The 18,026-nt window shown below is 41.4% G+C and overlaps 1 protein-coding gene across 2 annotated transcripts in view; it reads right to left on the bottom strand.

Annotated features, from left to right (window-relative positions):
* Window positions 1-18,026, bottom strand: part of SPPL2A (signal peptide peptidase like 2A) — a 113,169-nt gene that overhangs the window by 53,681 nt on the left and 41,462 nt on the right. For both annotated transcript variants that reach the window (XM_077468866.1, XM_077468868.1), the window contains exons 3-6: window positions 13,161-13,343; window positions 12,298-12,381; window positions 3,965-4,098; window positions 2,609-2,760 (exon numbers count right to left, since the gene is read on the bottom strand). In XM_077468866.1, coding sequence (XP_077324992.1) covers window positions 2,609-2,760; window positions 3,965-4,098; window positions 12,298-12,381; window positions 13,161-13,343 — 553 coding nt within the window. The remainder of the gene's footprint in view (window positions 1-2,608; window positions 2,761-3,964; window positions 4,099-12,297; window positions 12,382-13,160; window positions 13,344-18,026) is intronic.

The raw sequence follows: 18,026 nt of genomic DNA, 5'->3' as shown, positions 1-18,026 counted from the left end.
TCATTTTAATGAGTGAAATAAGTATTTGATCCCCCATCAATTTAGCAAGCGTTCTGGCTCCCTGGTGTCTTCTATACCAGTAACAGGCTGAAATTAGAAGCACTCCCTTAAAGGGAGTGCTCCTAATCTTAGCTTATTACCTGTATAATAGACACCTGTCCACAGAAGCAAACAATCAGATTCCAATCTCTCCACCTTGGCCAAGACCAAAGAGTTGCCCAAGGATGTCGGGGACAAGATTGTAGACCTACACAAGGCTGGAATGGGTTACAAAACCATTGCCAAAGAGTTGGGTGAGAGGGTGACCACAGTTGGTGCGATTATTCGCAAATGGAAGAAAAACAAAATAACGTTCAATCTCCCTCTGTCTGGGGCTCCATGCAAGATCTTCCCTCGTGGAGTTTCAATGATCACGAGAACGGTGAGGAATCAGCCCAGAACTACACAGGAGAATCTTGTCAATAATCTCAAGGCAGCTGAGACCGTCAACAAGAAAACAATTGGTAACACACTACGTTGTGAAGGACTGAAATCTTGCAGCACTCGTAAGGTCCCCCTGCTCAAGAAAGCACTTTTTTGAAATGCATTTTTTTCTAGATATTTGTTGTTATTCTGTTTCTCACTGTTAAAATAAACCTCCCATTAAAATTACAGACTGATCTTTTTTTTTGGTCAGTGGGCAAAACGTACAAAATCAGCAGAGGATCAAACAAACAAAAAAAAAAGAAAAGAAACACCCGTTGGAATTCATGCGTCCAGCGGCCTGCATGTAGATTAGTGGCCGGGCACATGAATTAGGGGAAATAAAGAATAAAGAACTCGCTGCTCCAGGTGAATTAACTGTGTCGATAGGAACTTCAATCAAGTGCTAGCTCCTGCCTGTCTCCATGGGTATATGAAGTAAAAAAGAAATGCTTGTAAATTTATTAAAGTACAATTGCCATTTATTGATCACAGAGAGATCAAAAGACACCAAACGGCAATTGGACTTTCATAGATGTGCAGCCATTTATTTTTTACTGTATGGATTGGGGGGCAGCTCTGCTGCACCCCATATGGACCGCCACTGCTGTGCAATAGTTTTAGGCAGGTGTGAAGAAATGCTGTAAAAACATACTTTCAAAAAATATAAATTTTATTTGTTTATTTTTAATAATTTACAAAATACAAACCCAGCAAACAGGAGAAAACGCCAAATCAATATTTAGTGCGACTATTCTTTGGCTTCAAACCAGCATCAATTCCTACACTTGCACAAAGTCAGATTTTCTAAGATCAGTCAGATGTATGATTAACCGCCTTCCGTTCGTATAAACTTATATACAGTGGAAAGGTGGCTCTACTGCAAAAGATCATGTACCTAGTATGTAATCCTGCACTTTCAGGTGTGGGGCACGTATACATGACGTTGGAGGGCCAATCCCACTGTGATTATACACCGTGGAAGATGATTTGTGGGTACCGCAGACTTGATGTCTGCTGATCATTTAGCACAGAGGCAGAACAGAGGTCTGCCTATGTAAACAAGGCAGATTGACATTCTGTCAGTAGGGAAGGCATGGATCCTGTCTCTCTGCAAATCAGGAAAATGGATCAATGCCTTCTTCTAATACAAGCACCTCCCCCACAATGCACAAACACTAGCTAGGCACACAGTTAACCCTTTGATCGCCCCTGATGTTAAGCCCTTCCCAGCCAGTGTCATTAGTTATTTCACTTTCTCCATCTGATCATCCCCCACAGCTGTTAACTTTTTTTTTACACTTGACACTCCCCCCTTTTAGACTAAGCTCTAATGCGCAGGGCTCCCCGATTCCTCCTGTATTGAACTGTATTGTAACTGCACTGTTTTCCCTCAAATTGTAAAGCGCTGCGCAAACTGTTGGCGCTATATAAACCCTGTATGATAATAATTAGTATAGTGAAATGCATATGTTTTAGCACTGATCACTGCATTAGTGTCACTGGTCCCCAAAAAGTGTCCGATTTGTCTGCCGCAATATCGCAGTCCCATTATAAGTCGCTGATCACTGCCATTGCTTGTAAAAAATTAATAAAAATTCCATAAGTCTCCAAAAAAATCAATATATGCTAATTGGGATTTGTTTTTAGCAAAAACACGTAGCAGCATACATATAGGCCTAAATTTATAAAGAAATTCAATATTTTTTTTACATATTTTTATTGGATATGTTTTATAGCAGAAAGTAAAAAAAAAAAAAAATACCTACCAAGTGAAGAAATCTTTGGATGTCATCAGAACTATCACTATTCTGGGGACAACCAAAAATAGTTTTTTTTTTCACTTTCAATGAGTATGGTAAAAAAGGACAAATTAGGAGGCCGAATATCCCGAATGGGAAGAAATTATTATTTTACTAAAAAGGATACATTAAAAAAAAATAATAATAATATATTATATATATTATATATATATATAATTTTTTTTTATAATTGTAGTAATTGAAAAAAAAAAAAAAAAAAAAATACACATTGTGTTTCCACCCCTATTTTAATCATCTCCTAATTACTGAGTGAGTCGGAAAAAAATAAAATAAAAAAATAAAAAAAAGTACACCCAAATTCACAAGAAATTGAAGTCCATTACCTAGCCATTTGTAGAAGAAGTACAGGAGAAGCAGCATGACACAACAAATGACAACAAACAGGATAACAGTGAGAGGTGTAAATGTCACATTTTCATCTTTATTTTTTCTTCCTTCGCATTCATCTTCACTTGGAGAAGGTCTTAAGTCTTCCCTGAATTACAAACATAGCATAACTTACTTGAAATAATGATTTTTCCATTTAGAACTACTGTGGTACATTTTTATTTTTTTAATTATTTAAAGATTTTGGCAAAATACAGTATAAGAATACAAACAGGGCAAATCAGGCCGTCTGCAGGGGAAACCCCCTGTCCAGATGGTATTGAAAGAAGAAGCAAAAACAAAAAAATCGTGGTTATATTTGAACATAACTGAAAGGTTCAGGGAAATGGACAAGAATAGATCCGCTTGAACAAATCCTCCTACACAAGTTGTACAGGTTTATCTGCAGTCTTTTCGACAGCCAATGTGCTGAATTTTAGAGCTTGTCTGAGAGTTCAGAGGAAAGGGAAGGCAACCCCCCCCCCCCCCCACAGCACACAGGAAAAGAGCTGGAGGTGGTCAATCAGCTGGAGATCCCTCCCGGTCACTTTTTCTGACAAGTTTTCCTGACACTAAGAGAAGCAAGTCATGCTGATAGAGGAATGATGCAGCAGACAGAAATTGACACTTAGTGCTCTTAATTGAGATAAGTACACACTATAGAGGGATATCCTTTGCTCATATTTAAAAGAGAAGTATGGGTTTTCTTGATATTTTAGAATCATACTTGCCTAGGTGGATGCAGCATCGGTCTGATGCTGCATCTGTCCCCCGGTGCCTCCAACACTGAGAACCGAGTGATCTAACATTGCCGATCGCTCCATTCTCAGAGTTCCCGGAGCTGGTGTGACTGTCAGTCAGCAGCTCTCTGCTCTGCCCCCATGCTGACTGGAGCGCTGGGCTGTGGAAGGAATGTGAGCGGCCAGCCCAGGCTCTCAGCGGCTCACTGAGAGGCTGAGATGGGTGCCCGTTCAGGTATGTGGGCAGATCCTTACCATATGGCGACGATCCTTCCCTGTACCAGCTGTGACATCAGCCGACCGTGGACTTCAGCCTGTCTGCTGAAAACGAGCCACAGGAGTGCAAAACAAACCGCACTCCTGTGATCCACTTCTCTAACAACCACTTTAAGCTAAGCAATACAAATACCAAAGTAGGTTTAGATGTCTGCCATATTATACTCTAGAAAATAAGACAATAAAAGTATCTTGAAATCAATTTATTTCTAATTAGGGTGATATTGGAAGGGGTAAATGACTGTGCAAGAATTTACAAAAGCATCAGTGGCGTTAAATATTATCATTTATACTTACATCTCAGACAGTCCGCTCCAGTAACCACCCAATGCCACAGTGAACACAGAGATAAGGAAAATAACCAGCAGGCTGAAATCAAACTGTGTGAGTGGAGGGGAGTACAAAGCCACAGCGATATCCTTTCCAATCACCTAGGAAGAAAAGAAAAGAAAAGAAAAAAAAAAAAAAAACAGTCAAATTTACACATTCAGTCAAATTTCCAACCAGCCAGTCACTTGGTCAACCGTATTTTTGGCGTAGCCAGTCATTTGATTTGCCAATGACATCTATACAAGGAGACTGCTGTATTCACAGCAGAAACCCAATCTTCTAAGCCTGCAATTATTTTCCTATGATAATCTAATGTAGACATACTGCACCATGCAGCACAGCTACCTACCTGACACTTTCAGTGCACAAAACAAGGCAATGTCAGTATTGTATGTAGCATATTTTGTCATTCCCTCTCTCCCATATTTTAATACCAGTATGTGAAATTGATCTAAAATTTTAGCTAGCTGGTATTGTAGAAAACACACACACACACACACACACACACACACACACCACAGGGGGTTTTCAGGCTTCCAAGACTTAAGAAATTTCCAAATTGTCACATCCTATCAAAGAAAGTTTGGTAAAGGTTACAAACCCTTTTCATTTTACCATTAGAAAAAAAGCATATTAAAAAAAAGGAACAATAGCTGATACTTACTATGCACATATTCGTTGGCACACCATGGATGTTCAAATGCAGTCCAAAGCTTTTATTGCAGACAGATCACATCACAAAAGAACAAGTGCAACATTTCGGAGCCGCGTAGATCCCTTCGTCAGGCATGATGGCTCCGAAATGTTGCACTTCTTCTTTGTGATGTGATCTCTCTGCAATAAAATTTTATATAATTGGAAAGACCAAGAAGGGGATTTTTTAGGGTGCATAGTTTCAAATAGGAAAAGTAAAGAAGAAAAAGATAAAAATAACACATGACAGTGTGTTACGTAGACATCTACATATACAAGTGTTATTTTTATCGCTCTGAGCACTGGCATCCCTCTGTACGCCAGCTTAGATTTGGTTTTAATTACCACCAGTTTCCTAATCCGATAACTGGAGGCCAATTCTTTTTTTAATCTGTTGTAGTCATTGTGATAGGTTCTTAGTAGAGGTAGTAAGAACTTCCTGAATTTGTTACGTGTCAGTATTGGCACCAAAAGGCTTGTTTTAAAATATGCACGGGTCATTTTAAAGGAAGCTACTGTCAGAAAAGGTTTATCCAATTCCCCAGATTGAGTTAAGGTAAGGGGAATTGTGCAAAAAATAAAAAAAATAAAAAAATAAAATAAAAGTTGCATCTTCTCTTAAAACGTCTCAGAGAGGTCTCCGGCAGCACTGGGACAAGGTCTTCTGGCACCTAAGGAGAAGACTGCAAAGTTAACTTCCACGCCCATTAACCATGAAAGGTTCCACTTGCACATACAGTGACCGAGTCAGTGTAGGGTTCAGAAATTACAGCTGCGGTTCCCTGACCTTAGGGTTGCCATGCTTTGGTATTTAGACAACTATGAGATTTGGAGGGAGCAACTTTACCTTGGCTTATCCAGTGCAGGGCTTGACAAACCCCAGGCGCCAAGTCGCCATAGCGACCAGAAGTTTCGGGCCTGGCACCTGGGCTGCCCCCCACAACCCTCGTGTGCCCCCCCAGCTATGTATCCCAGGCTCCACACACGCATTTGCAGGCAGGGACTGGCATAGCAGGTGCCACCAGGTGGGGGGGGGGGGGGGGGGAAACACGTCTGCTCACCCCCTTCTAGTTGTCGACCTGGAAGTGACATGCAACACCAGTTCCGGGTTCCTGTCGACAGTCTCCCCAGCCGTGCAGGCTGGGAAAGAATGTAATACAGCGTGATGTGCACTGCATTCAAATCAGTGGAGGACAGGAGAGATCTGGAGGGTCTTTCGGACCCTGGTCATCTCATTAAAGAGAACCCGTCGCAAAAAAATAAATAAAATTAAAAAAAAAATTGTAAAAAAATGTAAGTTACACCCAAGCACATAAAATCCCCACCCAATAGACTGAGGCCCCCCTCCCCAACATATACGCATGTACAAACATAAAATGCACACGGCCGGCACCTATGTCTGAAACGGTTGATTGTGATATAAGTTAACATATCGCTGTGCATGCCGGAATGAGAGCAATATTTCTAGCACAAGATCTCCTTCATAACGCTAAACTATTGACATATAGGGGGCTTTTAAAGCATCATCTAGAGAAAATATAGGGTACTGACATGGTTAAAGTGATTTTGAGGCTTCCCCCTCCCATTTAAAAATAACAGGTCATACACACCTACTCTGTGCAGAGTAGCCCCTATACTCCTCTTCTCTGGTTCCCCGCCAGCGCTCCTGGTCCCTCCCTCCTGCCCCCACTGCAATTAGCTTGCTATGGGGGCACCCAAGCCGAGCCAATGCTCCATTCAGACATGGAGCAGTGGCCGGGACCCGCTCCCCCTCTCTCCTCATTGACTCAATGACTTTGACAGCAGTCTGCTGTGTCTCTCAGTCAATAAGGAGGGAGAGTCCCGGATAGCTGAGTCTCTTGTGCAACATCGCTGGATAGAGATGGGGCTCAGGTAAGTATTAGGGGGGCTGCTGCAAACAGATAAAAAAACTTCTGCTTTTAGAACCACTGTTGGGTAATTAATTTCATTTTTGCGCCCCCTAAAATTTGTGGCAATAAGTGGCATAAAAAAATTGTAACCACCACCATTTTATTCTCTATGGTGTCTGCTTTCAGAAAATATATAATGTTTAGGGGTTTTATGTAATCTTCAGACCTAAATTATTTTTTAAACGTGCAAAAACGGCTCTGGCTGTGAAAGGGTTAAAGGTTTTTTTACCTGCATGCATAAAAATGCATAAAAAACCTTCAGCCTTTACAATCACTTTAAACCATGACATTTTTGCGGAGCAGAAACATTAAATGTACATAATATCTCAAGTTATAGGTTAATATGTCCCCCCCCCCCCCCCCAAAGAAATTAAATTATTTCTATTGCCCTTATTAGGCACAATAGACCATGCATTTAACATTCTCGGTTTGCAAAACTAGAGTCCCGATTTTAAATCCCATCAATATGAACCACTGGCTTGTACATATTAACCACTTACGGACCGCCCACCATGGATATACATCAGCACTTTGAAGAGGAATATCATTGGAAAGGCAGCAGCTAGGTGCCATAACCTTCTTCAGCGGGCGGTCTGCTTTCACATAAAAGTGGTCTCTGCGTCGGAATCGCGGCAAGATCGCCTTTAGCGGGGCCAGTCTCCGACGCTTACTGGGGCCGTCGGTAGTGGATACCATTGCGCCTCCTCCCCTGTATGCCTGGCTGCTGAGTCAGGGGAAGATGGCCCCCCCACTCGGCTCCATAGCATTGGAGGGCGGAAGCAACATCAAACGTCCCTTCTGCAGATGCTCTTAAAAAGGGGAATTTTTTTTTTTTTATTGCATTTTAGTGTAAACATGAGATCTGAAGTCTTTTTGACCCCAGATCTCATATTTAAGGAGGTCCTGTCATGCTTTTTTTCTATTACAAGGGATGTTTACATTCTTTGTAATAGGAATAAAAGTGACCCAAACATTGTTTAAAAAGGACAGTAAAAAAAAAAAAAAAAAAAAAAAAAAAAAAAAAAAAAGGAAAAAAATATAAAACTTTTAAAAAGTGCCCCGTCCCGCCAAGCTCACGCTCAGAAGCGAACACATACGCGAGCCATGCTCGCACATGAAAACGGTGTTCAAAACACATGTGAGGTATCGCCGTAATCGTTAAAGTAAGAGAAATAATTCTAGTACCAAGACCTCCTCTTTAACTAAACATGTAACCTGTAGACATTTTTAAACGTCGCCTATGGATATTTCTTTATTTTTTTTAAATCGGGTAACATTTTCATTTTACAACAAATGTATCTCATAACTGAAAGGACAGAGTTATCCATTTTTAGTGGCCATCTGGCTACATATAGTATATGTTTACACCCATTTCAGAGCTCCCTCTAATGGCCAGCACAAATAGCAGTGGGGATAGGGGGCAACCCTGCCTTGTACCCCTGTGCAGAGCAAAGGATGGTGATAAGGCGTTATTAATTCTGATACATGCTTTCGTGCTTAATATAATAGTTTGATCCGTGAAACGATTGTCTCACCCAGGTTGAGTTTTTCCAGAACCAGCCATAAGTAATTCCACTCAACACTGTTGAATGCCTTAGCGGCATCTAGCGAGAAGATCGCTCTCTGACACTGGTTGTCAGTAGGGAGTTGCATATTCAGATATAGGCGACAAAGATTGTTTGCTGTAGATCGATTAGGTATGAATCTGGATTGATCAGAGTACACAAGTTTAGACGTCACCTTTGAGAGTCCCATGGCGATGGCTTTTGTAAGCAATTTTAAATCCATATTCAGCAAGGAGATGGGCCTATAGGATTCAGTTTAGATCAGGATCTTTCCCTGGCTTCAAAAGGACCACCTCTACCGCTTCATACATGGAATTCGGCAAAGAATTTAGGTAATAAAGCATCAGTAAGCATATAGGATTAACTCCGGTAGGAGTGTCTGTAACTGCCTGCGTGGGTGATATGGCTAATCTGTGTATGACCTGGGAAGGTTATTGGGACCTGTCTATCAGGTGGCAGATGGCCAGTTTTCTCACCCTCTTCAAAATACGTTTGGTAGGTAAAGGAATGCTCATTATCAGCTTGTTGTTGATGCATAGTACGGTAAAGTTTTTGTAAATCTATCCACTGCCTCTCATGGCCAGGCATAGAAGTCTGCAGAAATGTTTCTTCTGCTATATCTACAGCTAGAGTGGCATCCCTGGCCCACTGTCTGCTCCTGGTCTTAATCGTAGCCATCTCTTTAATGCACATACTGCTAATGAAAGCCTTTAGGTATCTCATTCCACACCAGATGCGGCTGAAGCTTTATTGTCCAGTAAAAAGTTTCTAATATGAACCTGCATGTGTTCAGTATCAGTAAATAGATGGAGCCAGAATGGGTTCAGCTTCCAATGGACAGCTAGTCTATCCTTATGGAAATTTAAACCGAGCTGCACTGGGGAATGGTCAGATGGGCCCCTGGCCAGATATGTCACCACAGGGTCATAGCAGCGAGTCATGACATTCCCAAGCGCAAAATCTATACGCGATAGCGTAGAGTGGGCCTTGAGAGGTAACTTACATCTCAAGAGATCCGTCAACCCAAATTCAGCCATAAATTTTGCCAAGGCAGTAATTATTCTGGGGCCCTGTGGGCAGTATTTCTTGTGCACATCAAGTGAGGTATCCAGTGCACTGTTAAAGTCATCTAGAACATACACTGGGAGCTGAGGAGGTTTAGCCAAAAATCTAGATAAACATTGTAGTACTGTCAATGTAAAAGTTGGGGGCACATAAACACTAGCAATAACACAAGCACGAGATTCCCACATACCCATCAGAAAAGGACCAGAAGGTCTGGTCAAGCACTTAACCATGATGGCTCGTGTGCAGGAGGTACTCCATGTGGCTGCCATCAGTCATCTCACTCTGGGACACAAGAGGTGTGTGGTAAAAAAAAAATAAAAATAAATAAATGTATATATATATATATATATATATATATATATATATATATATATATATATATATATATAAAAAAGGATCTGCAGAGGTAGAGCCCCCCAACCAGGGCTTAAAAAACAAAAAGAAATGAACAGTCGTCCAATCAAGAAAACGGAAGTTCCCATTGGAAAGCCTTCCAATCATGCCACGTGGGGCTAAGTAAGGGGGGGACAAGTGAGGCCTAGGACCTTGTGCTGTGACATCAAGAACACAAGTTACTGTGAAGAGATGTAATAAAGCAAATCCAAAGTGTTCCTCTTTGGGCTCCATTGTTAGCAAGGTGAGCAAACAGAATATATGCAGGCAAGTTAACTCATGATCTAGCTTGGGCCATTATCTAGAGTAGCCGCTCGCAGGTGTCGCTCAGGACAATCTAGCCAGTTGGTAGCCATCGCCGGGTTTTCAAAAAAAGTATACAGAACCATCTGCTACTACACGTACTTTGGCCGGGTAAAACATGGAATACATCACGATATTGCTCACAGGCGTTTCTTCACTTTAGAGAATCTAGCCTTCTGCTTTTTAACTGCTGCTGAGAAATCCGTATATATGGATATTTTGATTAGCTTTTTGTCTAGCGATGTAAAGGATAGCATCTCTATCTTTATAGTGTAAAAGTTTCAGCAGGAAAGGTCTGTCATTGCCCCCTGGTGGCGGTGGGCGAGGAGGCACCCTATGAGCCCTTTCCCCAGAGAAAAATGGAGTAAGGTTATTTTTAACAAACGCGTCAACTAGCCAAGTTTCAATGAAGTCAACAGGGTTCTTCCCTTCAGATTGAGGCATACCAACTATGCAGATACTACTCCGTCTCAGCCTACTTTCCGTGTTTTCTACTCTGGCCGTCGTATCTGACGTTTTAGCAGCAGTCATTTGAACATCTTGCACAAGTGGAGGCAGCTCATCCTCTAAAAGGAGCCACCCTACCCGCCAAAGGCAGTGGCCCTTTTCTGATCTTTTGCATGTCATGTCTGACTTGCAGTAGAAGTTCTTTCATGCTTCTAACCTCTGTGGACAAGTCTGAGTGAGGAGCCATAGGTATGGACTGCAGTGAGGATATCTTGCAGGGAGGGTTCTCTATGCTCAGGGTCAGAGGCGTCTGCTATACCAAGAGGAGGGAGGGGAGACGAGTGTGTACTCATTGCGGTGCCAAGTGCTGCCGGCGCCATTTTCTCTGCTGCATGCTGTTCCATGTACTGCTGTTTCACAGTGGGGCAGTTTTTCGCTGCTTTTGCTCCATACGATGTGTGTGGCTGCTGCATAGGTTTCTGACCACCTGGATCGGGCATATTTTTCCAGCATTGCCGTCGGTCCTTAGCTGTGTGCGGTTGGAGCAGGGATTCGCCATTTTGGAGCTGCCGCTCAGCAAACTCTCCTCCTGCCTTTTAGTCATCCCTGACTTGGGTAGATTTCAACCGGGAGTCGCAGTGGGGGTAGCTCCATGTTGGGAGCTGAGTGTCCGGTCAATTGCTGCAGGGGTATACACTCACAACAGGATGAATTATATCAGGATGCCGAAGCCAATGTGAGGCACATCTGCTCACATGTACGTCTAAGCCACGACCCACGCCTATGCAGATTGTTAAAGGGTAAACGTTTGTCACCATTCCACAAGCGGGCACTATGTTGAAACGGGACATGTCGGGTATCAATTTACTCAGCGTAACATTATCTTTCAATAGATCAAAAAATATTAGGCCAACTTTACTGTTGTCTTTTTTTTAAAGTCAAAAAAGTGTATTTTTCCCCCCCAAAACAAATGCAAGATCGCTGCGCAGATACGGTGTGACAAAGTATCGCAACGACCGCTATTTTATGCTCTAGGGTGTTAAAGAAAAATATATAATGTTTGGGGGTTCCAAGTAATTTTCTAGCAAAAAAAACACAAACAAAAACCTGATTTTAACTTGTAAATAGAGAGTCTGAAAAATAGGCCCGGTCCTTAAAGAGGAGGGCCGGTTTAAAAAAATTAAATTTTTATTTTAAGTCAGCAGCTGCAAACACTGTAGCTGCTGACTTATTAAGCCGACTTACCTGTCCAGGGGGCCCGCAATGTCAGCCGTCCGAGGCCGACCCGTCCCTCGGCTCTTGGGTCCCGGTGCCGCCATTCGATCTAAGGGAAACAGGCAGTGGAGCCTTGCGGCTTCACTGCCCGTTTCCTACTGCGCATGCGCGAGCCGCGCAGCGCTTTGTGAATGGGACGCGCTGTGTTCTGGGACACACAGTTCCCAGAACACAACGCGTCCCATTACCCAGAAGACGCTGCACGGAGGAGAGAAGAAAGAAGATCTCCGCGGAGGAGGAAGAGGCAGATTAGGATGATGTGCCTAGCAACAGGCATTTCTGGTAAGTAAAAAAAAATTTTCATTTTTTTATGATTTTTTTTCTCATTTTTAAGGTATTTTTTTTTTTTTCAGGGTGGCCCTCCACTTTAAGTGGTTAACTAGTTTCTGAAAAATTGAATCCAAGTATGTTTGTGCGAAGTGAGTAGTTGATTATGAAAGGAAAATTTTGAATTTTTATGCAGAGTGGATTCCTGTGAATGGTTCTACGCACTCTGTAAGAACATTGCAGCAATATATGAAAGCTATAACTATCCTTACAATCATAAGATAAGTGTTCACAAGGAAAAGTTTAACAGACTAAATGCAGCAAAACCGCACACACACACACACACACAATGATATACCTGTGCCATGTTTATGACATCTCCATATTTTACATATGCAATCGGTATTGTCAACAGGCTGCTTTTGCTGTCTTGGGGAGCAGGCTGCAATGGAGAATGCAGATTTGTTAGAACATCAAGTGAACACAGAAAAAAAAAAAAGAAAAGAGAAGAAGTCAATGTTCATGTTGACATGCGTAATCTCTTAATATCTTATATTTATTCCTCAAATGTGAAATGTATTGTGTGTTGCTACATATAAAACTCAAAAGACTATAGCAGCCCATAGGTTTATACACGTCAGTTAGGCTCCATTCACACAAGATCGCAGGCGGAATTGGCACGATTCCAAATGGCTGCAAAACATGGGGCGTGTTTGCGATGCCATTACTTCTAATGGCACCCAAATCGCCCCAAGATTGTCGCACAGCAAAATGGGGGGACGTGAGCAATTTTGTTTGCGTGATTTGTTGCACAATTGGGGTGCCATTAGAAGTAATGGTATCGCAAACGCATCCACGTTTTGTAGCCATTTGGAAATCATGTCTCAATGGAGCTTTAGTGTAGATGAGGAAATCCCTCCCACAGTGCTATTGTTTTCTGCAGGCTAGGAGCTTTCCCTGCCAGCAAATCACAGTGATAACTGTTTGCGGCAGTGGTCGCATGCAAAAAAATCCAACAGGCTGGTTCAACTGAAGGCAATCTAGGAATCTACTTCAGTAGTAGAACGAGTCTGCCCATAGATTGATGGAATCTCAGCTGGTCCCTGCTAAACAGGTGGAGATTTGATCCATCCATGGCCAGCTTAACGGAAATGTCAAGATAAAAAAAAAAAAAAAAGATTTTCAAAAGCAATGAGGGATGTCTATAATCCCAACACTTACCAGACCTTCTCTACTGGCAAGAAGCAGCATTTTAGCATTGTATTTCTGAGCCAAAAGAGCTTTATCCATCATGGAGCAGTTTCCATCCATCACAACGACTGCCATGTCCTGAAATCCTCCACTGGGAACGTCTGAAGGGCTGCACAGCCACACTGAGCTTAAGTTTAACAACCTGTAAAAGGTCTGAAAATAAAGAAAAAAAAAAAAAAAAAAAAATACAAAAAAGGTGAACCAATAACCAAATGGAATGACAATGTTCTGACAAGAGCTAGACTGTAAAGACATAGGAAACCAGCTGTGTTTTGAAATCTGGACCAAGCAGTGATGTCACTTACTACAGCGCACATTTCTGGGTGTACGCTGGAGTTCGGCTTTAGGATTGACGGATTTCTGTGTAACTCAGAATCCCCGTAGGACTAAAGACCAGGCTGCAGGCATCAACTCTTCCTGAAAACTTCTGATCATAGTACTATACCACCACAGCCTGACATTTAACTGTAAAATTAAAATAAAGGCTTTGGCATTTAGTACTTCAATCAAAAGTGGTAAGTTTTCACACCTATGAGAATTGGATGCAGGTTTTTCATCCAATTCACATAGCAGGAGAATGTGACCGGTTCTCTATGGAGCCGGTTCACATATCTCCAGGGCAGCTGCGGAGCGCACTGCACAGAGAGTGCATCTTTAGCACTGTTTCAGGGCCGAATTCAGGCAAGGATTTGGCCCTGGTTCATCCCTGAACTGTAGAATGGGGATGCACAGCGTTCCTGTGCGATGCACAGCCGATTCCAGTGTGAATCAAGCCTTAATGTGGGGAAGAATTTCTAGTCTCATGCACTGCCTGGACCTAGGGTCTAAAGGATATCACAGTTACAGGTATCTGTGACCTTAGAAACATTTTAGGACAGGTCAGATTGGCTTTAAGAGGAGAAAATATAAACCTTTTATAAAAAGTAAGCCTGCCTATTTATAATAACTCAAAGTAATATTAAAGCCTGAATAGGTGAAAAAAGTGAGCTGCGCTAAAAAAAAAAAAAAAAAAAAAAAAAAAAAAAAAAAAACTATATAAAAAGATCTCTAATCACAAAAATTCATCAATAATCACAAGGGAAAATAGTGACAAAAAGGGATACAAACAATTAGCTTGAAAATTTAAAGATTTTAAATTATATCAGTGAGTAATATCTTTTAAACATATAAGTGACAAAAAAAATGTTATCAGTGCCCATAATATAGTTAGCATAAAATTACATATCCCTTATATATAAATCACATAAGTTGTCAATATTAAAGAAAATAAACCAACACACCACCAATTTGTTGTAATAAATGAACAAAAAAACCCAACAAAAAATTTAGAGAAAAAAAAAAAAAATCTGAAAAAGTCCCAGAAATAATGATCCAAAGGATAGTGTTAATTCTTCCAAAGTGAAGATATGGAATTGACACCCACAATGCTCCGTGTTAAAGGGAATCCAAGCAATCACCTCCACCAGTGAGAAGGGGAGCCGCTTACCAGAATTATAGATCTCAGTGTCAATAAGATCAATAGGGCAAAAGCACAGGAGTTCTGGATGAACCGTCACATGAGCCACACAGCCTTTATCCTTGATGCAAAGCCTCCAGACAAGGAACGAGGATATCGTGTATCATATAAAAAATCAGAAAGGCACTCGCATAGCGTAAAACCTCTTATTTTAATGGAAATAAAAAAGTAAACAATATTGCACTCACATGTACACAAGAATACGATCGTATAATACAGAAAAACGAGCCGGCCGGCTCTAGTGTGCCGCCCGCACTTCTTGGTTGGGCGTAGAACGCGGTGACGTCAGCACGCCCTACCTCCCTACGCGCGTTTCGTCACGAACGGACGTGTTCACGGGATGCGGGACGGCGTTCTGACGCACCGCCTATATACCAAAACAAAAAACAAGCAGCCTCGGTCTGAGCTCCATACCGTCTCCCAGTCCGCCATATTGCATGAGGGAAAGAGGACAAAGGACTTACTTTGTAATGCTTTTCATCTACTAATGTGAAAAAAAAAAAAACTTACCTTACATGCTGCCTCTTGTTCCAAAGTTATTCTTTCCTTCTGCTCCAGCTGGAACCCTTAGCGCCTGTACCACTAGCTGGGTTCAGGGCAGCTTCTTTCTCCAGAAGGGTTCTATGGAGCCGCCTTGCATGCACACTATAGGCCTGCGACTAGTGCTGAACGAACATGTATCCATCCAAACACACAACCATTACAAGCCACTCCCTTGCTCTCCCCTCTTCCTGCTGATTGGTGCTTCTGCTGTGTGCCTGTGGCTTGGTAGTCTGTGCTCAACTCCAAACACAAGTTTGGGAAATCTGCACTGAGGAACCCAGAGTCCGCAGAGGTGGAAAGAGACTATGGTAAGTGTTTGTACCACATACCATGCATATTATGTGGTATTTACTATACTGCTTAGCATGCATAGAAAAAAAGTGCAAGGTTTACTTTGACTAAATATTCAGATTCATAAAATTCAAAACGTGACAAGTTCTCTTTACTCAACATTGAAAGTTCTCTCTAAGTTATGTGTAGAAGTAATCTTATGCTGGCCATACATGTTACAATCAAATCAGAAGGAAATCAGCAGGAAATATGACCAAAATCATCTGAGTGAAAATGACACAAAGATTATTATTAGCACAACTGATCAATGCCAAGCAGTAGACAACACTTCTTTAACAAATATTACATGAATTTTCTAAATATTTCCATTATATCGGATCAGGTCAGACACCCATTTTCTATGTCTGCTTACTTCATCAATTTTGAACCTATTCATTTATTATTATATATTAAAATTTCAACTTGCCAAGCTAAACTCCATAAAAGCAGATCACAAGTTTAGTTGAAATGTACGAGGGCTGTACTGAAAGTAATGCAAAAGTGTGCATAAATTTATCTTAATTCAAGCCAATTTGGTACAGTAACACTTACTCTATAGTAACTCCTCTTTTTCATTGCAGGTAAATGCATTTATGTGTTCAGTGATGACGTTCATTAGACAGAAACGTACATTGTGATAGTGGTGGATGCCAGATGCTGTGTGTAACCGATTTGCCTAGAATATCCTTCTTTCTTGTAAGTATATGTCTATACCAATAAAATCGTTTTAAAAGGAGGTCTGCGCAATTAATTGTTTTTTCTTATTTCACGTGTGAAACAATGAGCTGGAGTGAGAATTACGAGTACAGCTTGATGTTAATGAGATGTGGTTTATCCATCCATACTGAAATCTTGGATTTGCTAAGTAATGCCGCGTACACACGACCGGAGTTTTTGACCGCAAAGGTCAGACGGACAATTCGATTGTGTGTGGGCTCCATCAGACCTTTGCTTGCCAAAAATCCGGTGGACTTTAGAAATAGAACAGGTTTTAAATTTTTTCTACCAGAACTTCGCTGGGCCGAGAAATCCGTTTGTGTGTATGATGGTCCTACGGACAAAAAACGATGCAAGGGCAGCTATTGGCTACGAACTTCCTTATTCTAGTCCAGTCGTACGTCATCACGTTCAAATCCGTCGGACTTTGGTGTGATTGTGTGTGGCCAAGTCCGTTCATTCGGAAAGTCTGTCGGAATATCGTCGGACCTAGTCCCTCGAAAAGTCCGGTTGTGTGTATGCGGCATAAGTGTCATCCCATACATGAGGTGCTCTTTGCTTGCATTGAAGAAGCTGTAAAAAGGCTGTGTTAGACCTGCAAAGGTTGATCCATCTGGTAAGAGGCAAATCCTCTTGTGTGCAGTGGAGCACAGAGTATTTAACCACTTCCGAACCGCCCACATACTGTGGCAGGGTGGCCCGGCTGCATGAAACGATGTACCTGTAACATCATTTCTTGCATGAGATACTGAAGCTGCACATTTTACATTATGGGGGCAGCGTGCCAGCGGGTCCAGTAGACTCAAAGTCTGCCAGCAACCCGCGTTGGCTCCACAGAGGCGGAACGGGGATCTGCATATGTAAACAAGGCAGATCCCCTTTTTGACAGGGGACAACATGGAGATCTGCTATTTCTAGTAATCAGGAACAGCTATCTCTGTTGTGCCCCACACAGTTAGAACCCACTGAGGGAACCCAATCCCTTTGATCGGCCCCTAGTGTTAACCACTTCCCTGACAGTTTTATTTATACATTGATCAGTGCATTTTTTTTTTAGCACTGATCGTTGTATTGGTGTCACGGATGGGCAAAAAATGTCAGGTCAGATTTGACTGCGGCAATGTCACAGTCCAGCAAAAAAAAAATTATTAATAATAATATTAATAATAATAATAATAATAATAATAATAATAATAATAATAATAATAATCAGATTGCCGCCATTACCAGTAATAAAAAAAATAAAAGTCCCTAAACTTATCCCCTATTTTGTAGACCCAATAATTTTGCGCAAACCAATCAATATACGCTTATTGGGATTGTTTTTAACCAAAAATATGTAGAAGCATACTTTTTTTTTTTTTTTACTTTTTGGGGGGGATATCCATTACAGCAGAAAGTGAAAAATATTTTTTTTTCAAAAAAGTTTGGTTGTTTTTTGTTTATAGCGCATAAAAACTGCAGAGGTGATCAAATACCACCCAAAAGAAAGCTCTATTTGTGGGGGAAAAAAAAAGGTCAATTTTGTTTGGGTACAGCATTGCACGACTGCGCAATTGTCAGTTAAAGCAACGGAGTGCCGTATCGCAAAAATAGGCCTGGTCATTAAAAGGGTAAATCCTTTAGGGCTGAAGTAGTTAACTAGGATCCCAAATATATTCAGAAAGAATCACCTCTGAATGGTTGTTGGAAATCTATATCTGATCACACTATCTTGTGTATGGGACTTT

The sequence above is a fragment of the Lithobates pipiens genome, unplaced genomic scaffold, assembly GCF_037356315.1.
Source record: "Lithobates pipiens isolate NorthernLeopardFrog02 unplaced genomic scaffold, aLitPip1_a1.2 Scaffold_8, whole genome shotgun sequence".
NCBI lineage: Eukaryota > Metazoa > Chordata > Amphibia > Anura > Ranidae > Lithobates > Lithobates pipiens.
The sequence above is the reverse complement of the archived record's forward strand: the minus strand, read 5'-3'. Positions and strand labels throughout refer to the sequence as shown.